The sequence below is a fragment of the Acipenser ruthenus genome, chromosome 21, assembly GCF_902713425.1.
Source record: "Acipenser ruthenus chromosome 21, fAciRut3.2 maternal haplotype, whole genome shotgun sequence".
In the NCBI taxonomy this organism is placed as follows: Eukaryota; Metazoa; Chordata; class Actinopteri; order Acipenseriformes; family Acipenseridae; genus Acipenser; species Acipenser ruthenus.
In genome coordinates, this window is record NC_081209.1 from 27,242,751 (window position 1) to 27,264,523 (window position 21,773).

Here is a 21,773-nt window from a genome sequence, read left to right on the forward strand (position 1 = left end):
GAAGTGAATTATTTTAAAGTAGATGCTGAAACAATGGGGAACTGTATTCTATCTCTGTGATCTTTAAAGTTTGAGACAAATAAATGAAAGGTTAATATTTGCTCATTCTTGATGTGAAATAAACCTTTGTGCTCAGGTACAGTATTTTATCAATGTCAAACACTGTTTGCAATGGGAAGGAAAATCAATTTTATTATGGATATCTGAATGCTATAAATCATCATTGATAACCCATTCATACTGTACAGCAGCTCGATTTCAGAGTTTTGCACGTGTCTAGACATTCTTTAGTGCAGGTTACTGATAATCACATAGAGGCTGCTCAATATCATTTATCTATATGCCAGAACCGCTTATCCAGTTTTAATGAAACTAACATTTTTTTTTTTTTTTTTTAAGCAGGATGTTGGAATATTTTGAGGGGCCCGGTCTGTCTGTATGTCACAACTACATTTTGATGTCTATTTAGAGAAGTGCTTATTTTGTGACAAAACATGGTTTTGACATTCATTCGCACACAGGGTATGTTTCAGCTGTCTGTCTGTATGTAAATACATTTTAAAATATGCAAGCCATAATTGTAGTTTACTTTTCAAACTGATAACTCGAATTTAGTATTTACAACATGCGTAACCTGTTACAATTATTTCATGAATATTGAAATGGACATGAAGTTAGAGGGCCTTGTCAACTGAGTACAGTTTGAAACTTTATTATCAGGTGATGAAAAAAAATTGGCAGTGAAAGTGCAGCCCATTGATTTGAATTTAGTGGGGCACAGCGGATCTACGATCTTCAGGTTTCTTCGGTGCTCCTAACCCCAACGCTCTAAGGAGAAAAGAAACAATTGTAAGTTGTAAACTGAAGGCTTTCTGTATTGCTATGCAAATTTGCAACCTTTTGCAGCTATAAAAACCCTTCAAGACATGTTGGTGCTTTTAGCCATCTGCACATTGGAAATCAAACGCCAGTAGAAGTCAAAACATGATTAAATCTGTTACTAAACGTGATTTATTTAATTAAGTTAACCTCCCCCTTTTAGCAATACCTACAATTTAATCTTAATATATTTTAGTGTATACATTACAGTGTTAAAATAGCCCTATTCAATTTGAGTAGTACATTGAATTTGGTAATAACTATAACACCCACATGTCTGGTACTGAATGCATGCACTCCTGAAACTCTGAAAGGAGCCTGGTAAAGTTGGCCTGACAGAAAAAGTAATTGGAGCCTACCTTATACTAATAAACTCTCAGTTTTTTGCAAATGCCAAGTGCCGCTGTGATGTCATGTATATTTGCACACAGAGACCAGACTATGCATAATTACCAAACACCCTACCCCAGGGGCCAGAGCTACAGTCAAGTCTGTCTTGGCTCTCAAACCTGTGATATAATCACGGAACTAAAAGACTAAACATAAGCACACAGGAAGAATGCACCTACAAATTAATTTGAAGTATATACACCACTGCCACCTGCTGGACATTCAATACTATGCACTAAAATTCATGAAAAATACTCTTGGATAGTGAAATCCAATCCAACTCAATAGAGGATAACAAAAAAACTGTACCTGCTTTTTACAAATCTCACACATCTACTGTATAATATTAATGCAGATTCATAAATATTTTTAACTTCAACAAAGCAATGTTTTGTCTGATACCTAATGTATTAAATCCAGTTATATTTTTAAATCTAATTAAAATATGTATCCTTTATGATGTAACAATGTTAATACTAAAGTCAGAAAGGTTAGGTAGTTAAATGCTATTAGGATCCAATGAAATGAATTGTTCATATTTGCGCAGGTCACAGAGTTTGAAGTCTTTGAGATTTAGTACTGTTTAATCAGGCACTGCCTTACATCCACATTGCAGCATTGATATAAACACTCGAAAAACATGGTGATTTGTTGTGTTTACACACACATGGGAAATGTGTGTACTGCTGGCTGCAATGTGCAGTTGTAGTGTGTTTATTTATTTGAAATAAAACATGTTTGTCAGACCTAGTACAGCACGTACGTACTGTACTGACACATAAGAAGTTGCGAAAGAATCTGGAAAAAGAGCGCCCTCTGCTGTAAATAATAACCCACAACAAGCAGTGTTTTTCAATTTCTGCATATGTGTAAGTGCCGGTGTAACACATAACATACGATTAACATAAGGGGCAATTAATTCTGCCGCCCATGTGTTCAAAAACATTTCATAAAAAGAAAACATTCCAACCTCCAGAAGACGTTGCTCTTTTTATACAGATGGTTTAAGGAAGTGTTTAATAACGTCTAACAGAAAAGCCTACAATTTGAAGGGTAAAGTAGTTAACAGTATGTTGTGGATATGGGATTCAGCTATGTACTGTATACATGCAAAACTATTGGGGCTGGCCAAGAAATTGAAATGAACTGCAACTGAAGTCTGCAAGTAAAACCCCAAGAATCCATCTATAACATTAAACGTGCAGTCATACATTCTGAATTCAAAGTATTACTCCTTTCTTCTGCAATGGTTGCTCTGCAGTAGCCGGCCAGTTTAACTTGACATGGGGTCCTGAACCCTCCTGGAACCATATCCTGCCTTCACTGAAGAACGGGGATGAGTGACATGAGCTGACTGCAGCTTTCATTAATACGGAGGAATAGCTTATTAAACGGGAGATCAACCAATTGTGTTTTTTAGTATTGGTAATTACCAGTAATAATACACCGACATAAGATCTAACGCCAAAAACCCGTGTTTATTTAACCAGGCTATAAAACAAACTTGAGCCTTCACTGCTCTCTGTGCCTCGACGTCACGTAAACAGAATTAGTCATGTTATGAAATGGGGAGTCACTTCTGGAGCAGGTTGCAGCCTAAAGAGCACACAATGTCTCGGATAATTTGAAGCAGGTGTGCCCTTCTTCCTATAATACTGTACAGAGCATGCGAGTGTAATGAGTTTCTCATGTGTGGAGAGCTCACCTTCTTAATGAATATTTATTTTGCTAAACTCAGTGATCATTAAATAATAACGCGAAGATGATGATTTGAGCTATATGGAGGAAGTTAGATGAAAATCAAAACTGAAATACTTATAATTGCATATAGGATAAATAGTCATGAATGTGTCAAAGTCCATATGTGGTAAAAGTGCAGTCTCTTTCAAGGTGTTATATTGAGAGGCTCAATTTATTAATAAATAAACACATCAATATATACAATTCCATAACAATGGACTGTTTTTCTAAACTTTTTTTTTTTTTTTTTTTTTACCAGAATCATCTATTCAGCTATTTACCCAAACTTCCAAATATCACTGAGCTTAAACTTGAATGCTGAATATGTTTAAAAAAACCACCGTCTTCTAATGAAGATTCATGTTTCTTCATTATGATCCATGTGCTGCAGAGAATATACAGTTAGACAAGGACTAAGTACTTCAGAATTTAGAAAGCATTACAGTTGCCCTGGTTTGCCATGTTTATTAATATGCTTTACCATAACTCACTATTCTTTACAATGCTTACCTCTGCTTTACCATGCTTTCACTGTGCTTTATTACACGTTTCTGTGCTTTAACTATGGTCAGCTATGGAGTCTACAGTATACCTGCTAACACAGAAGAGGGTGTCCTTGTCTTGCTGCTTACATTCCTGTCAAAGTTCTGATAGAATCATAACAGAGCTCTTTAAGAACGCAGGATTTCTGACTGGTCATCACCAGCACTCTGTTTTTAAATCACCCTTAACTATCGGTGTGACATTCTGTTTTCAGGTCAGGTCCACTGGGAAGAATATTATACTACCAGCCAAAAGGTTTAGAAACAGCAAGCAAAAGCTGAAGTTAATCTGTTTCATTGCAGCATACGATACACATCTTTTTAACACCAGTTTTTAACACCAATCTGATTTAAATTATGTTGATTCTGCCAACATTACTGGTATTGCTTGGGAGGGAGTTCCAAAGGCAGGGAGCATTACAGCTAACGGCCCTTGCCCCTTCTAATTTTAGATGACTTTTAGGATGACCTATGGAAATAGTGTGGGGGGGGGGGGCAACCTTCATTGTGAATACTGCTTATACATTGATTGAGGCATGAACCGTATCTGTAGTTGGAAATCCATAACAGGTACACACCTGCATAACCCTTGACCCTCCTAGTGGGTTTCAGCAGGACAGAGAGGTTCTGATAGAAACAAGTATGCTCTTGAGTCACCATTAAATCCACATAGAGTTGCATGGGACCTGTGGAAGTATTGAGCATTTGAAGAAAACAGCCTTTGATACAGTAAGGTGGTCTCATGCACTGTTCTCTGTTTTTTTTTGTTTTTTTTTTCAAGTGGAAAAGGGTCAAGGACAAAAACTGTAGAAAAACTGTAGACTGTAAACTGTAAACAAAAACTGTAGAAAAACTATCTGCATGTTTGAGAAGGAATGCACATAACAAAATACCATATAGAAATTATTTTTAAAAAATTAAGAGAAAGTAAACAAACTGGATGTGTGATGGATCAGCGCTCATAGAGACCGAAATATATCAATTAAATATATATTTTTAGACGACAAGGAATGTGTTGTAAAATTGAACAACAGCTATTTACTTCTCCGCCGTTTAAAAGCGAAAGGAATTGTATTGTGGATTGGCAATATAAAAATAGATGTATTTCTACTCTCTTTGAACTTTTCGGATAGGTAGTGATCGCTTGATCTTGCCCTTTAATTGTCAATGCGCTCCATCAGTTGTGAAGTCATGTGACATCACTATTTTTACTCGTACGAGCCGTTTCTCACCAGCTGGTTCAGAGGGGGGAGTGGATCGTCTGTGTTACTGTGAGAGGGGTTTAAAATAAATAAATATTATTGTCTCAGTTTAGGAAACTAAAAACGTACTGCTTCAAATTGTATGCGTTTTGGAATTTGTAATACAAACATTTTATTTCGTGTGTGAGTTGTTAGTGTTTTTAATTAGGTGCCGGTAGCTGTTATTTTTGACAATTTGTAGGAATTCGGTGAGGCAGCAAGGATTCTGCTTAAGAAATTACATAAATGACGTGATCATTATTTTAAAAAACAGTCAATTTAAAGACTGTGTGGGGGGAGATAACCGATATACATAATTAAGTACCCTTCCTTGCGTAAACGAGCTCGTATTTTTGGCAGGATAATCGCTTGGTTTTCCAATGGCTTCCATGCCTACCTCGACTCCGGCCAGCTCAGGCCGGAGCACTCGGAGGAGCACCGGCGTTGGCGTGTCCCCGGCAGGATCCGGCTCCAGCCCGACTCGCCTGAGCCGCCTCCAGGAGAAGGAAGAACTGAGGCAGCTGAATGACCGCCTGGCGAATTACATTGAGCGAGTCCGCTCGCTAGAGACGGACAAAGCATCTCTGCAGCTCCTACTGGAGGATCGAGAGCAGTCCTCGTCCCGGGAGATGGGAAAGATCCGGCTGCTCTATGAAACAGAGCTCGCCGACGCGAGGAAACTGCTGGACAACACGGCTAACGAGAGGGCTAGGCTTCAACTTCAGTTTAGCAAAGTCACAGAGGACCACCGACAACTACAGATAAGGTACACGTTAAATAGGCCACTAAAGTTCGTCCTTCATCAGGGCTTGATTTATTTTTGTTCACTGTACAACAGGTGCACATGGCTAGGATGATCATTGCATTTTAAATTGTAGAAAGAAATGCAGGCCTCGTTAATGTAACAGTATTGTAATACATGTTTATATTTATTTAGATACAATTCAACTAACTTTTTTTTTTTTCCTAAGTGAAAGCCGAATTGGGTCACACGATGAACAAAATATTCCTTTAGCTACTGCAACGCTTATAAAAAAAAGTATTGTTTTTACTGTAACAGTATATTTATGATATACTATTTAACAAAATATCTGAGGCATATACTGCCTTAGTAAAAGGTACAGATTCGAGAACTGGGTCAGTACCCGCGTGGGGTTTTTATTGTAAGCCATATTCTGTAGATAAAGGTTCAGACCACCACCCTTGTGCATGTGCAGCAAACAGCTACTTAAAATATCCAGGAAGATTCTATTTTGGTGAAATGCTGTTTATACATGGTCAACTGTTTCATGTTCTACTGATTCACGTCCCCTATTTTAAATAGAGGACTGTGGGGCCACAGGCCATGTGAGTTGTTCCTTGGAATTGAAATCCCCACTGCTAAACGCATTTGGGTCTCCGTGAATGAATGAGAATATGTATCCTATTTCTGGGTCAGGCTCCTTATCTGTGATTTTAAATTATACCTTATTGGTCCTGAGTAACAAATACTAACAATAAACGATGTGGTTCTGATCGCTTCAGTGCATTTGATGATGGGTTCATTTGAACTGGTATTCCAATATTACTGGCCTTTTCTTTATGGCTGTCCAGGACCTATTTTTGGGACGCATTTAGGCAAGGCTGGTATGTTAAGTAGCTGTAGATATTTGGCAGTGGTACCGGAGTTATCTACTACAGCAAGATAAGCATTTTATGCATTGAACTACTCTCCAATAACCCACACCAATGATGCTTGCAAGAGTACAACATGCCTCATTTTAATATTACAGAATTCAAAATTACATGTTGCCAAGTAGGCTATGGGGTGTAGATTTCAAACTGTAAGTGCAGGTCTGTCTTTATACAGTAGCGTATTTCATTGGTGCTGTAAAGCTAGTCAGTACTGTTCTCCTGGTGGTCAGCACCACAGGTTAGTGAGGCTTATGTTCTATTCTAAAGTGGGTCACATTCTGCAGTCTTTGTTTGCCTGTGGTTATGGAGGCTTTTCCTTTTATAATGCAATCTACTGTACATCTGTGCTACAGTAGCAATTCAAAGGGGCACAATGATGAAAACTAGTTTTAAAGATTATAGAACAAATGCTAGGCTAGTACTTAATTGTGTGGCAGGCAACACAAATAACTGCAATGTCAACTTGAAATATTTCTTAATATAGGCTACCAGTCCTCCATTGAGCTAGGACATGTTATAATATAATATAGGTGTGTGATATATATAGATCTATATATATATATCTATATATATATATCTATATATATATATATATATATATATATATATATATATATAATTTTTTAGAATTCAGATATCTTTCTCTGTAAAGATCCCTTGATGTGCCTTATCTCATTTTCAATGGGATCCTGGCGCGGTGGTGAAGGAGTTTCAGTGGATTGCACAAAACGTTCTGTGCATTTCGTGGTTTAATTTATGTTGAAACTAGCTATTTTTATTGAGTTTGTTAAACAGAGTTCCAGGCTTTACCAATGGGTCTTTGTTTTCAGGTACAATAAAAAGGAGACTGACTTGGCTGCTGCTGTGGGCCGCTTGAGAAATCTTGAAGCTCTGCTGAACTCCAAAGAGGCAGAATTGGCAAATTTACTGGCTGAAAACAGGCGTTTAGAAAGTGAACTTTTTGAACTCAAGGCTCAGACTGCCAATGTAAGATTTGCTCTTTTTTTTTTTTTTTTTTTAAATCTATTTATCTGTGTTTGGTGTAAAATAAATAAGTAAAGTAAGTGCTTCACTGTTAATGCTTGATCATTTTCCATTTCGTTTTTTTTAAATTTATTTGTTTAATATAGAATAAGCACTTTGACAAAGAAATGCTGTAAGATTTTACTGTGAAGATCAGGTTCCGATTGATAAATAGAACCAGTTTTCTGAGTAACTAGTTAAACAGGTAAGCTTAAAGTATTTATAATCCTATGCATTACTTATTGTTGTTAAAAAAAAAAAAATCCCTGACTTTTGTATTGTGTTTTTACAGCTTGAATCTGTGTTACATGATGTTAAGAAACAGCTCCACGATGAAATGCTGCAAAGAGTTGACCTTGAAAATCAAATGCAGACACTACGGGAACAAATGGAGTTTCAGAAACACATCGGTGAAGAAGTATGTAGAAGGCAATGTTTTGACCCTTTGTATTTTGAATATTATACCATCCACTGCAGTCTTCTTAGACTCTCTGTAAAGTTCCCTGCAGCCTTTGAAGACGCTGCCTTTTAAAAGTGATTTGTTTCTTTTAGTATGTCTAAATTAAGCCTTCTTCAATGTTTAATAATCGTGGATCATTTGGTTTAAAATAAGGACAATAAAGCAGTATACTGTATCTTCATGAAAATGTTGTTACACAGCGCTTGCAATAATCTTTTTAGGAACTCAGGGAAACCAAAAGTCGTCTTGAAACTAGACTGGTTGAGATTGACTCTGGTCGGCAGAAGGAGTTTGACAGCAAGTTTTTCGAGGCCATGCAACAGCTCCGAAGGGAACATGAAGGCCAAATCCAGCAGTATAAGGAGGAGCTAGAAAGAAACTTTATTGCCAAGGTAACACTTCTCAGACTCCCAAAAGACTTCTTAAAAAAAAAAAAACTGTACCATCAACCGCCATCAATTACATTTTTGTTATAGTTTGCTTTCTGACCTCAACATTACAAAAAAAATAATAAAAAAATAAAAATTAAGATATTAAAAACATAGAATTGGTGAATTGTCAATAGGACCTATCTGTGATTTTAAATCAATTAACAATTGAATCATAGACTAACAAGTGCATTAAGAATACAATAGTTTAGAAACCATTTTAAAATCAAAGAGCAGAAGTATATTCTAACATTGGCCGAAGGAAATGCGTAGGTATAAATCACTTTCTTTGTTGATATGGTGATAGACCACAGCCATTCTTCTTGTATGACCCTTTTCATATTGTTCACTGTGATGCAGTTTAGGATGAAACAGCAGATCAATAGAGGATTGTTAGAGCAGCAATGTACAGGTATCCAAAAGAACGCAGGGCAAAACGTGGTAGAAGGGAGAGTGATAGAGGTGGTAGCAAACCAGATGGAAAACTTGGATGCTCTTACAAAGGTACTGAAACATGTAAAGTCATGTAGTGTCAGAGGGCTTATGAACTACAGTGCTTAGATAGAAGCCTTCCCGAATGCAAAAATACATCACAAGGATGTCCTCTTCAGTAGTTTCTGCAACAGAAAAGGGTTGGTGGCGTAAAGCACAGTAACAGAAATGAGTTTCCACGGTAGTCTGTGAAATACACATCTCATTGTGAAGGCTCGTGTTGATGTTGGTCAAAATAAATATACAAATGCTGCACATATGTAGAATCATCGGTTTTAAATAAATGAATAACCTAGACACATGGCATCAGAGAATGTTCATCCCAAGAGGTTCCAAGTTTGTGGAATGTACCACTGTTCTAGGAAACTTTGTTAAATCAGTTCATACTTTTTAAACTTCATTCCACTATATTATTTGCAACTTTATGTTCAGCAGTTTAAACGGTCCTTCTAGTTGTAGACTTCGCTGTCTGCTGGTCCTCATCACTGCTGCTGTTTGTGGTTTTAGCTGGAGAATGCACAGCATGCTGCTGCCAAGAACAGTGATTTTGCCAGCTCTGCCAGGGAGGAGCTAATGGGGTCGAAAATGAGGCTTGAAACCTTGTCCTCTCAGCTCAGCCACTATCAGGAACAGGTAATGTAATCCTACTCTTTTTTTTAAAGCCAGCGACGGTCTCTAAATACCCTGCCATATTCTTTCTTTTTTCCCTTTTCTGCTTGTCCACAGTATGCAAAATCTTGCACCATTTCTGGATCTGTTCTTTAGTTTAGTTGCAATACCCTTTTGGGTGCCCTAGATGGCAAGCTTGATCCATTTAATAACTGCTTGCACAGAGAATGTTCAAGCTAAGATGCACAATATACTAATCTTCTTTTAAAGTGCATATTATACTATTTACATTTCGATATAAGTATTACTGCTTAAAGAACTTTCAACCTGGGGCAATGTTGTTGTTGTTTTTTTGTTTTTTTTTGTAATGATCCTCAGTGCTCATAAGAATCTTAGAACAAAACATGCAGTGGTCTATTTTAATGCTCCAAACAGCATGAGCATAGGGCAGTGGTATTAAGAGCCACTATTGTGTGCGTCATTAAAGTATTCAAATGAACTGTGTAATCTAATGTATTGATTTTAAATTCCTGGTTTGACTGATTGCTGCAAGGTGGTCTGCTGTTCTCCTTCTACTCAGATACTCGACTAGACCCATGTATACAGTAGTTACTGATATGCTTGTTCCTAGAATGTTGCCTTGGAGACCAAACTAAGGGAAGCTGAGGATGCACTGGATCGGGAGAGAGAGAGAAGCCATCGACGCCTAACTGAGAAAGACAGAGAAATGACTGAAATGAGACGGCAAATGCAGACCCAGCTGGAAGAATATGAGCATCTTCTGGATGTGAAACTGGCTTTAGACATGGAGATCAATGCTTACAGGAAAATGCTGGAAGGAGAAGAACAGAGGTATGATGTACTGCAACAATAGTTGTCCAATTCATTTGAAGTAATTAAGTATTATAGTTGTGGATATTTATTGAAAATGTGTTTTTATGTGCACTTGAGCTCACAGCACACATGGTGTTTTTTGTATGTATGGATGTTTGTTTCTCAGGAAGCTTGTAACTTTTTATTGATCGATTTAAAAACCTGTATGCCGCCTTTTACGCTGTTATTTTGCAGCACCCAGGCGTATCATATTAGAAAACATTGACAATTATAAGAATCTGAAAGTGTGAGGCAGGCATTTTAAACAATATCCATACTGTTTTTGTTGTGACTGTGCCCATAAGCATCCCAAGAAATGGAAAATGTATACTACTGATACTAATATTACAACCAGAAATATCTGCAAAATAATTCACAGGGGTTGAGGTGGGACAGTTAATAGCCAAACTTTTTGTAGCGTATTTACATTCCGGAACAACCCTGTTAAAAAGATATTTTTCATTTCATCTCTGTTCCTCGCAGATTGACCACTAGTAAACATTCTGCGTGTTCTCAGTCGGTCACCTTTTCCTGAGATACAGTATTAGTGTTGCAGGCTGGTTGTATTTCCATGTTTTAAATGACCCTGTCCTGCTGTGTTACAGACTGAACCTGTCCCCAAGCCCAGCACAGCGAACTGCTGTGTCTCGTACCCGGAAGCTGCGTGGGAAGAAAAGGAAACTTGTAGAGACACAGAGTGAAGCCCCCAGGTACAAAATATCCCAGCATTCCTCCTCCAGCGGGCCTGTTTCTGTTGATGAGCTAGACTTGGAAGGGAACTTTGTCAAGCTTAGAAACAACTCTGAGGAGGTAGGTAGGTTTTAAAGTAACTGTTTTTCATGATCTAATATCATCAGTGTGTGTGTCTGTAGAACATGTAGGGACAGATTTGCATTAAGGGCCACTTTTTAAAAGTATTATTATTATTATTTTTGCAGGACCAGCCTTTAGGTGGGTGGATGCTAAAAAGAAACCTTCTGTCCATGTCAGATGTTGTATATAAATTTCCTTCGAGGTTTGTGCTTCGAAGTGGACAGACGGTCACTGTAAGTAATATTGGTAACTGGAGAAAATGCTTTATTCTGTAACTTAGTGAAGCCAGTCTAACTTCTGTTGTTGTTATTAATAATAAAAACATTTGCAGTTACAGTACTGGACTATGCTTTTCAGTATCATTGCCTTAAAAGCTCTACAAAGCTACTATATGACTTCACTTGATGTTGAAATTGAGTACTCTAGGGTTTCGTTTGTCACTATCATTTATGATTTTATGAACTGCTTTTGTTAGCTGTGATGAAAAATTAAATACAAGGCTTTTAAGACCACAGGCCAACACACAATATTATGACTTCTATTTCTTTTTTCTCTTCAGATTTGGGCATCAAACTCTGGGGTTAGTCCTAATCCTCCCAGTGATTTAGTCTGGAAGAGTGAAACTACCTGGGGTACAGGGGATAATATAAGGATTGTCCTCATGAACAGCAATAAAGAGGTAGCGTAGAAATGAGAGATGTTTTACACTTTCATTTTCTCTTTGAATCTTTGTAATGAATAAGCTCTGGGTAGAGCGTGTCCTGAAGCAAATCGGTCTCTCTGCTTATCCTCTGCTTATCCTGGCCTCTCTTTCTTTTTGAATATGCCTGCAAAGGTTCTGTTAATGTTGTGATGTAGACGGGGCTAGAGTTGAACGCAGGTGAAGGTCTAATGCATTGACGCACTGTGCTATCCAGTCCCCAATAACAATGGCTCTATCTGTTACCTTTTTGTTTTCTGGTGGCAGGAGATTGCAGAGCGAACCCTGGTGCGAATACTGAGAGAGGCAGAGGGTGAATCTGAGGAGGAGGAATATGATGAAGAGGATGTTACTGGAAGTGAGGTACACTTACGACAACAGGTAATATCGGACTCTATCCACTGTAGCATTTTGGGCAGAACAGGTATTAAAATAACAATTTATATTTATAGAGAGCATGCTCTTGCCAAGGCAAAAATAGCGAAATTGTTTTAATGTTTTTCTTAAATCTTATTCTTTATTTTTAATGCAATGCCAAAATAAATTTATAAGGAGAGAGCGAGAGCTGTTAAGTGCTTGTTATTCAGCAGGCATTATTTATAGAAGCTGTCTCATGTAAAGTTCAAAACCTCTTGTGTGTGCAAAGACTCGATTTAGAGCACATGCAAACCTTGGGTGTCCATTTTGCAGAACATAACATTTTGAACAGGATTATCGCTTCTGCCTATAATGTACATGCAGTACTTTTCCATGGTTTAGATAGAAAGAGATGCAACTTAATGTTTTTTTTTTATCATTTGCCTGGTATCTTAGCCAAAAAGAAGAAAAAAGAAATGTTGTTCCATCTCATGATTTGCCTCTGGTTGTATGAACCAACAAATTAGGTGAGGCAATGAGGGCAGCCCTGTGTGCTTCCCCCTCTCCCGTGCTTGCTCAGCTTTTTATACTGACCGGCTTGCCACGTCCTGGTTATTTGCTTGCTGTTTCTACCGCTGAAAGCCTTTTAAGATATATAATATTAATGCACTGCCCAAGCAAGAACACGTATTATAATTCCCTGGTAAAGTTTCAAGATACATCATCTGCTACATAGTAAGTTAAATTTGCCTTGTACTATTTATGCAAAAGATCAGCGACCCTTGGATACAGTCCCAGCTGAGCCGTTGTCTGTATCACTCGTCTGCCGGATGGGGACCCACCGTAAATTAGATGCTGCATCTTGCTTAAGATGCCCTTCACTAAGTGAAGGGCATCTTAAGCAAGATGCAGCAGTGTGGAGTAGTGGTTAGGGCTCTGGACTCTTGACCGGAGGGTCATGGGTTCAGTACCCGGTGGGGGACACTGCTGTTGTACCCTTGAGCAAGGTACTTTACCTAGATTGCTCCAGTTAAAACCCAACTGTATAAATGGGTAATTGTATGTAAAAATAATGTGATATCTTGTAAGTCGCCCTGGATAAGGGCGTCTGCTAAGAAATAAATTATTTATTTATTTATTTTTACTAAGTATTTGATTGAATTCTCAAAGCTGAACATTTGGGGGCGGTAGGTTTTTTCTGTGTTCCTTGGTGTATATTGCATTAACATTCTAGTTGTGGCTTCCCCTGCACTCACAACCCGCATTAGGGAAAGGTACTTTCCTTGTACATACACATCCATGTTTTGCATGGTAAATATAATTCGTAGCTTATGCATGGAAAACAGCTGTCTCGCTCCCAATATAATTGTATATGTGCTGTACGTTAATGGGAATGGCTTATCAAACATGTTCTATAACCCCACTGTATTCACATGCATCAGTATGAATATTTTTTTGTGAATGAATCTTGAATCTGTTTTGCAGGGTCTTCATAGAGCTGATGATCCCAGCTGTTCTGTTATGTAGCAGATCTTGGAATCCCAATGAGAAGCCGTTACTTTTCAGTGTGTTTTTTTTTTTTTTTTTTTTTTAATGAATTGGAATGTAAAGATGCTGTTATTGGAGTTGCACTTGTTTGTTTTGTTTTATATGGAAACTGGTATTTTTCTGTTGGGTATTCTTTGGGTGGGGGGGGCGGGGGGGGGGGGAGCAATGAGCAATGAGCAATGAGGACTGGACTGGTTGCAACACAATGAAATTGTTTGATTATTCAGTTTCTCTCACCTCAGAAGGTGCCTTTTCTTAACTGGCTATTAGAGATCTTCCATGAAGGTTAAAATTTTAAGGGAAGAACTGGACCAGTCATAAAAACACATGGCTCTCTTTTAATCCCAATACGTCAGAGGAAGCACATTGTATCCAGCGGGTAAGAACGTTGTGTTAAATCTGATTAAAATACACGTCATGGTGTGCCTGTGCAGTAGCTCAACACATTAGTGTGTGACTGGGCTAATCTGCTGCATCCTCTAAGATTTCATTTAAATAGCAACTTAACCTGGTTAGGTGGGCATGCAAATGGAACAGAGATTTGTCAGGTCTTGGTTGAAAATGGCAGCTTTCTCTCTTCTCCACAATAGGACCATGGATTCATTGCCCCAGGGGCGTTGCAGCACTAAAGCTATGTATTGTTTGGGAGTAGTATTGGTAGAAAATACACTGTAGCCTTACAGCTTAACTTATACCTACTGTTTCCAACAGAGGTCCCTGTAGAGCATTCTTAGAAGGGATAGGGGGACTAACTATGAAGTAAAAATAAGGTCTGATGAAGAAAGTATGTCTGGATTTCCATGTAATAGCTTGTGCCGTAATTTGGCAACTGAAAAAAAACTGGAAAAAATGCATAAATCTTCATCAGCACAGGTGTTTTGAAAGAAAAAAAAAATGTGTGTGATTTCCCTGCTTCTACAGTATTCGTTACATTTTCATGGTGCTATGACATTTGGTTTAATTATTATGTCTGTTATAATTTTGAGATATTGGGTTATTAGATTTAGTATAGCTTTGCATTATTGCACACTATTTCACATCTTGCCGGCTTTAAAGGAAATATAATTTTAATGCTCAATTGCAAGAAGTGTTTTTTGAGATGTACAGTATATTTCCATTGAGCCTCTTAATTGTACAGCCTGCTGCTGAGCTTCACGATCTTCCAGTGTGAGTGTAGGCTATTGTTGAATCAAACAGTTAGCACTTTCATAAATGACTCTATCAAACAGGTGGAAATCCTAACCCTTTTTGTTTTGCCTTTAAGCCAAAGAAGAATATGTCCGTTTTTATACACTGATGTAAATTAAAATATGTAACACAGCTATTTATTGGATCAGTGTGTAACTGGCAGTCACTGGGTAAAGTGTGTGTGTTTATTAAACCCTTTTTTGACGAGTTCTTCTCCAAATGTTTTGGTAGTTTGGAATATTATTTTGCCAGTATCTTACTGTTGGATGCTATTTAGATAAATTATTAATTACAAATACAAATTGTAATAATTTTCAAAGCAGACTGAATGTAATGTGTGCCTGCATAGGTTTCTTGCACGGTTCATAAGATTTTTGTCCCCCAGTATTTGAGTTGAAATGCTAAATATATGTGTGGTTGTTTTTTTTTTTTTGTTTTTTTTTCTGGTGTACAAAACTTGTAGGACAACTGAATATGATGTAACTGCAAGTAATTTATTGTGAAGTCATATATACCACAGCGAGTTAATGGCCTTATTGTAAATGGCATTATCTTGTATCACAAATATATTGCTTCATTTTGGTCCCTTTAGCACTGCAATTACACTGGCTGCACCTACACATTTAAATTGCATCAGTTGTGTGGGAATGTTGAAAATGTGAAAGTCAAGGAAAATGGAGACATGATACTGTCGGCACGCAGACGCTCTACTCTAACGTTGAATATTGCCTTTGTGTGGGAAATCCCATTCATGTCTTCGGTCATTTGATCATTAAACTTGCATACTGTACCAAAATATAGACATTATTTTGTATTGCTTTAAATAAAGCCTTTTTTTTATTGAAGAAAATACATTGTCCGGGTTCTGTACTTCTTGATTTGTTGAAATGCCTAAATGTAAAATGTGCTTTTAACTACAGGTTTCTCAAACCCACTGGTATCTGGAATAAAATGTAGCATTTTGAATAACCTCTCATGGCCTGCCAAGTATTACATGGTATGTTAGGTTAGTGAGTGAGTGGCCTGCACGCTTATTACAGTACAAGCCTGACACTAATATCTTTTTGATGATTCCAATTAAATGGGATATTCAGATTCTGTCTCCTCCACCTCCAAGAAAATGAGTTATCAGATCCCCATAATAACTGAACAGATATAGATAATTATCAAGGGTTGCACCAAAAATCAGCAGCTTTGAATGATCTCAAAAAAAGTAATTGAATTGAAAATAACAGATTTTAGTTTTTGGTTAGTTGCACAACCAAGCACTGCTCGCTTATTTTTTTAATTTTTTTTTTCGCCCACAATCAAAGGATGACTTTGAAATCCTAGAAAAGCTTCGATATCTTCTTTTCATGACATTCCATAATATGGTTTTAAATCTCCCCAGCTGACTGCTTTTATATTGAAAATTTCCAAGGTCTTTGATGTGAATGTTTTGAAATGTAAGAAAACAGTATAATTCAGAAGATAACAAAACTGGAAGCTTCCAAACTTTTAAAAATAATAATAATAATAATAATAATAATAATAATAATAATAATAATAATGACAAATAATTACAGTTCCGTGTTTTCAGAATTGAGCAGATTGGAGTGGAACACACAGAGAGTTCCAATTCTGTAAATTCAACCTGGAGAGAAAAACAGATCCTGCTAAACCACGGTCTCCTTCGTTTTGTCTTTGCTTGAGTTTTCAACAAGGAGCGGGTGTTGCTGACTGCAGGGTAATATTGCTGGTCGTGGAATTAGGAGCCGAACATTTTGATTGGTCTTTTTCCACTTACTGAAGAGATGAATGTGATAGCGTAGAGAGACCTGTCCAAAATTTAAAAAAAAGAACAAATGACATGGGCTTAGCTCTATTGTGTACTACATTAATCAAATATGTAGGATCATTGATTTGTATGAAATAAGTAATATACATCCTAGTTCACAGTTCTTTCAATAGGGGCCGACTTTGAAAATGTTTTAACATGAAGCAATAAACAGTGTTTTAAAATATAAGTGAGCTGCATAATTACTATACTTACAATTGTCCAGAATAGGTAGATGGTGAATAGTGCAAGAGTCAGAACGATAAGTCCAATAGCTTCCATACTGCTGCTGTAGTAAAGGTCTATTGCCCCTTGGACACAGAGCCAGCCTGAGAGACTTGCTAATGGAGTTATGAACATCAAGCAGATGGCATCTCCACACAGTGTTCTTCTCTGGTGCAGCATAGCCGGACTCTCCAGCCACTGAAAAGTGGAAAAAAAATAGTTTAAAACTTTTTTTCATTTGGGGCTTAGTTACTTTAACATCTCGTTTTGTTCATGAAATGTTAGGCTCTGTATGTTATACAGATGGTATGTAACTTGCAAATAGAGAATCAAACCCTTACAATGTGTGCCTCGTGATACGGCCAGTGTAAATAATGTTTTTATGTGTTCTCTGTTTCTTAGCGTTATTGTAACATGCAATGAAATACAGGGATAATCCATGATTCCATGCCCAGTACAGTGGAAAGACAAACAATTCTATAATCCTTTTTTGAGGGCAAGTGGGGTTACAGATCAACAATACATTGGAGTTCTGCAATTTACAGGAATCCATTTGTTTGACTCTACTTCAACTGTGTCTCTTTGTTTTGGGCGACATTATAATGCTGGCTCCAGTAAATAAAAGAGAAAACAGTACAGGGCAGCGTAGGATCCCCAAGCTCCCTACATCTAGTTCCCCATCACATATAATTCCTAACCTTATCACGTTTAAGACATACAGACGGTCACGTAATTGTTTTCCCACTTCTTTTACCTCACTGAGTGGCTTTGGCAGGCGTTCCATGGCAAATTCAAAGCGACACAGTTCACAGTGACTTGTGTTTGAGGCTGTCAGCCAGTGCTCCAAACAACTCCTGTGCACCATTGCCAGACTACCAGAGCACTCGCATGGAGACAGGAGATCCCCATTGTTACTGCCTTCGTGGCAAATCCTACAGAAGGGCTCCTCATTGCAAAGACTTGAGAAAGAAGAAAAAAAAAAAGCATGAGCGGAAATTTCAGCCTGTGTTCAGATTTCCTAACCACATTAGCACTAGCTGAAGGGCATGTGAAAACCCTGTACTGACTCACAGTAGAGGGACATCCCACCTTCGTATAGCACATTGATGGTTAAATGTTTTTTTGTTTTTTTGTCCTTAGAACAATATTAAGGTTGTTTCATTAGTTTTTTTAATTCAACATATAATTGAACAATCCAAATACACTGGTTTGTTGGTTTTATCTGCTTTTACAAGTGTATCTCACCAACCTATATGTGCTGAGACTTGTAACAGCTGACTGGATAGGAGTTCCACAGTCTGGTACTTCCTGCACACAGTGAGCCGATTGCACGTCCTCCGAAGATGCAGCCGAGGGTATTTCCTCTACGGCCGTGCCCACTGTTGGAAGTCTGCTTGACAAAACACCATGAGTTTCCTCAGTGTCCATGGTAGCTACACAGGGTGCCATCCATTCCCTTTATTCCAAAACCATCAGTGTGATCATCCTAAAATACAGAGCGTATTCCTGCGTATTGGAGGAAACAAAGATAAGACTGTAGTAAATGTACTTTTCTCTGTGGTAGCTTGGTTGCTGGCCATTGATATCCATGGAAACGATTCATTTGTAATCTTTTTATCCTGGTGATTAATGTCACTTGGTAGAGCTGTCGTATTTTTAGGTTAGGAGTACTTGTGCTGTACATTTTACGCTGCCGGTCTTGCTGTCGCAGGTTTTGGCTTGCTTAAAGACACACTAGTGTGCCATGTTGTTTGTTGATGGTGTGACACTGCAGGCCCACTGCAGGCTTGGCTGAGTCCATCAAACTCATTTCACTTGTAACCCAAGCTGGGTTGAGTTCCGGGCCTCCAGAGATGAAAGACAGGGCAGTCAAGTGAACTAGTGAATTACCCTGCTGTGACACCTCCGAATAACACATCTCTAACATATAAACCAGCACGGAAGAGAAAACCATGCTGAACCAGGCTTTACACAAAATAAACTCCCCATCACACCTACAACACTGATTAAAAACATGCACTGAAACACCAGTCTACTCAACTACCTGTTTCATTTAGTTTCACATCAGCTCTTTGAATTGTTAGGGATGATAACTTCTCTGTCACTTCACTGTAAAGATGTATACTTTAGATAGAAACTGAATGACGGGCCTCTTTTTACACACAAAGTGGTATAACAACACATATTTAAAAATGTGTTACTTAAAGCAAATATAAATACATACTAAAATTGACAAAATGCAATGTATATTGAGTACTGTATACTGTGCTGTATTAGCACAATAAAAGCATAAAGACAATTGTATGAGAAATAAGTGAATATAACAGGCAAAATAATAGGTTACTTTGCAAAATTCAAATAAATTACCATACTACATGCAGGAGTAAAGAATTGAAGAATGAATGACATATTGAAACAGCTTAGTTATTTCTACCCAAATCCAGTTTTCCAAATGTGTCTGTCCTTTAGATCATCACAGTTGAATTAAAATATTTTAAACCCAGCAACTATTAAACAACGTGCATTAAAATAACTTTAAATTTGAGTAAGTAAATAAATATCCTTATTAGATGGTTAAAAAAAATACAGTCCAGTTCTAAAAATATGTACTATGCTTGAGATGAAAATGTGATTATTAGGGCAAAACAGCGTGCACATAAAAGTTTATTTAAAACCTTACCATAAAGACGACTGCAGGAAGGTTGTATAGCCATGGTTAAAAAAAAATCATCCGCAAAAGCCCCAGAAAAAGTGGAGTCCTCCTCATACAGTAATAAGGGCTTGTTTCAGAAGGCACACTCAGCAGACTCTTTCTGTCTGTGCGCACACTAAAGATTAGCGAGCGGCTCAAGGTCGGTGTGAGAATAGAGGAGGATTAGTTTGCAAAGTAGGCACAGACAAGACAAATGGAAATCCTTTTCACATCACTGCAAGTTACACCAAGGGCACCTACTGTCTAAAGCACAATAATCCAGTTAGACGTTGCTATTGCAGGATCTCAGTTTGCCAGACGTTATGGTAATTTGTGGCTATTATTACAGGTTGACGGATCTTACTCTGAGACTGACTAGAGTGGCTAGTCAGTTTCTAAAATCTCCACCTTTTTTGTTCCACCTCGCCTGACATTGGAGATATATTATCTTTCTTTAGTTTTTGATTTTGATTGCTGTATATACTGTATTTATAATACCAGAAGCTGTCATGGCAGAAACAGTGTTAAAGTGCATATATACTGTACTGTACTGTACACAGAAAGAACAGAACAACTCTGTCTGACAGTAATCTGCTGATACTTTGGAAATATGACAAAACTGATAAGAACTGGATTCTCCATTTAAAAAAGCCATAACAATTAAAACTATTCATATATATAACAATGCCAAAGTGCCTTTTGGTATCATACTATGGATATTGAATTTGAGTACCCTTTCTAAGTTCTGTGTTCATCAAGTTTAAAAATACTAGGACTAGGTTGCATAGCTTTATTCTAATGCATGCTATACTTAATTTTCTGTATGAATTTCAACGTTTAAATTTCAGTGCAGAAATCCTTAAAGCAAAAACTGTTTAGGATTGTATTTCTTTATTAGCTATACACGCTGACAATAGTGAAGTGTAATACCAAATGCAATTGCCCACCTGTTACTGAAAGCTGAAAACTATCAGTAATCGGATTTATTATTTTCAAGGGCAAGGTGCCACAACTACTGGAAAGAACACGAATTTTACAAAACCACTCGGATTACTTTTGCAGTAAATTGTAGTGACATTCACCACTGAGGTCAGCACTGAAGTTTTTGTAGATAAAGAATACAGACTGTATTTCAGATTTCTTGAATTTCAGTTGCACGGCTTTCACTTCTAGTTGAATTTTGTTAATTAAATTCAATGGCAGAAGGTCTGTGGTGGCGGGAATTTGTCTCCCAAGGTCAGCTTTTGTACCAACAATGAAAGCCCTGATCATGCAATATGCTGAGTACACAGGAGCCATTTACTTAGAGACTGTGTCATTAAATAAAAAACATATCAGAGGTATTCTCTCAATTCAATTTAATAGAGAAATAGTGCAGGGAATGTAAACTATAGGAAGCCTCCTGCCCCCCTATAACCTGCTATTAGCATTCTGTTTCTGTATGTGGTTTTGTTGCATTTGTACTAATCCTATCTGCTATTCATTCACAAGCAGCTCCAAATAAATGGAGGAACGGGTATCATTGTAAATTCCATCATGAGCAGGGAGACAGAGAGGGTGAATAATTCCTTAGACACTTTGGGATTTATTATAAAGAGCCCAGACTCTGCAGATTAACATACAGATAAAACAAACTCCAAAAGAACTTCCTCTATTCCCAGTTCCAGGCTCCTCTGAATCCCGGGCCAGGTCATGTAGAGCAGACTTCCCAGGAACACACTGATAATGAGCTTCAATGAAACCACCTTATCTACTCCAAAGGGCTCAGCGCCACAGGCACACATAGCTCACGTCAAGAGCCACGTGACCTTTCACATTAGTATATGTGCTTAACAAGTTAAGAAGTAGACAGCTAGTAAGATTTTCATATGTGCATAATGCCTGCTGCCTGTATTGAAGTTGTTTCCAGCGACAGTTCTATAGTGGACCATTCTTTTTAGGTGCTTTGCACAAGAGCAACAGCATTGTAACATATAGCAGACTGTTAGATTTATTTGAAGTGTTTTAAAAGTGGTGGATCTAAATCCTACCATTCCAACTCTAATAACCAATAGTGCTGGTGCCGTCCCCCCCAAGGGGATGA

At 37.7% G+C, this 21,773-nt stretch overlaps 2 protein-coding genes across 4 annotated transcripts; one reads left to right on the forward strand and one right to left on the reverse strand.

The window, feature by feature from the left end:
- The first annotated feature begins 4,695 nt into the window (after positions 1–4,695).
- On the forward strand, positions 4,696–15,407 carry LOC117427827 (lamin-L(III)-like). 3 transcript variants are annotated; one of them, XM_058995350.1, is made up of 13 exons: positions 4,697–4,822; positions 5,153–5,558; positions 7,297–7,453; positions 7,782–7,907; positions 8,171–8,341; positions 9,377–9,502; positions 10,110–10,330; positions 10,957–11,161; positions 11,290–11,397; positions 11,724–11,843; positions 12,132–12,245; positions 12,678–12,748; positions 13,707–15,407. In XM_058995350.1, the coding sequence occupies exons 2-12, from the start codon at positions 5,173–5,175 to the stop codon at positions 12,714–12,716; spliced, it is 1,773 nt and encodes a 590-aa protein (XP_058851333.1). In that variant the 5' UTR covers positions 4,697–4,822; positions 5,153–5,172; the 3' UTR covers positions 12,717–12,748; positions 13,707–15,407. The 3 variants fall into 3 exon arrangements, with proteins under 3 accessions (XP_058851331.1, XP_058851333.1, XP_058851332.1); XM_058995349.1 differs by lacking the exon at positions 12,678–12,748; XM_058995348.1 differs by lacking the exons at positions 12,678–12,748; positions 13,707–15,407 and having other exon boundaries at positions 4,696–4,822; positions 12,132–12,633.
- On the reverse strand, positions 15,402–19,856 carry LOC117429914 (E3 ubiquitin-protein ligase MARCHF3-like). The gene is made up of 5 exons (XM_034049866.3): positions 19,679–19,856; positions 18,248–18,504; positions 17,753–17,957; positions 16,990–17,196; positions 15,402–16,774 (listed from the first exon to the last, which is right to left on the reverse strand). Exons 2-5 carry the CDS (start codon positions 18,445–18,447, stop codon positions 16,613–16,615), a joined length of 774 nt encoding a protein of 257 aa, XP_033905757.3. The 5' UTR covers positions 18,448–18,504; positions 19,679–19,856; the 3' UTR covers positions 15,402–16,612.
- Positions 19,857–21,773: the final 1,917 nt, after the last annotated feature.

What these genes read in the sequence shown, in the direction of transcription:
- LOC117427827 (XM_058995348.1), top strand. Translation starts at nt 5,173, where the DNA reads ATGGCTTCCATGCCTACCTCGACTCCGGCCAGCTCAGGCCGGAGCACT. An exon ending in TCAAGGCTCAGACTGCCAAT is followed by an intron (nt 7,454 to 7,781) that starts GTAAGATTTGCT and finishes GTGTTTTTACAG; the next exon opens with CTTGAATCTGTGTTACATGA. An exon ending in TCATGAACAGCAATAAAGAG is followed by an intron (nt 11,844 to 12,131) that starts GTAGCGTAGAAA and finishes TTCTGGTGGCAG; the next exon opens with GAGATTGCAGAGCGAACCCT.
- LOC117429914 (XM_034049866.3), bottom strand. Translation starts at nt 18,447, where the DNA reads ATGGCACCCTGTGTAGCTACCATGGACACTGAGGAAACTCATGGTGTT. An exon ending in ACAAGTCTCAGCACATATAG is followed by an intron (nt 17,958 to 18,247) that starts GTTGGTGAGATA and finishes TTCTTTCTCAAG; the next exon opens with TCTTTGCAATGAGGAGCCCT. An exon ending in TGCCAAAGCCACTCAGTGAG is followed by an intron (nt 17,197 to 17,752) that starts GTAAAAGAAGTG and finishes TCCACTTTTCAG; the next exon opens with TGGCTGGAGAGTCCGGCTAT.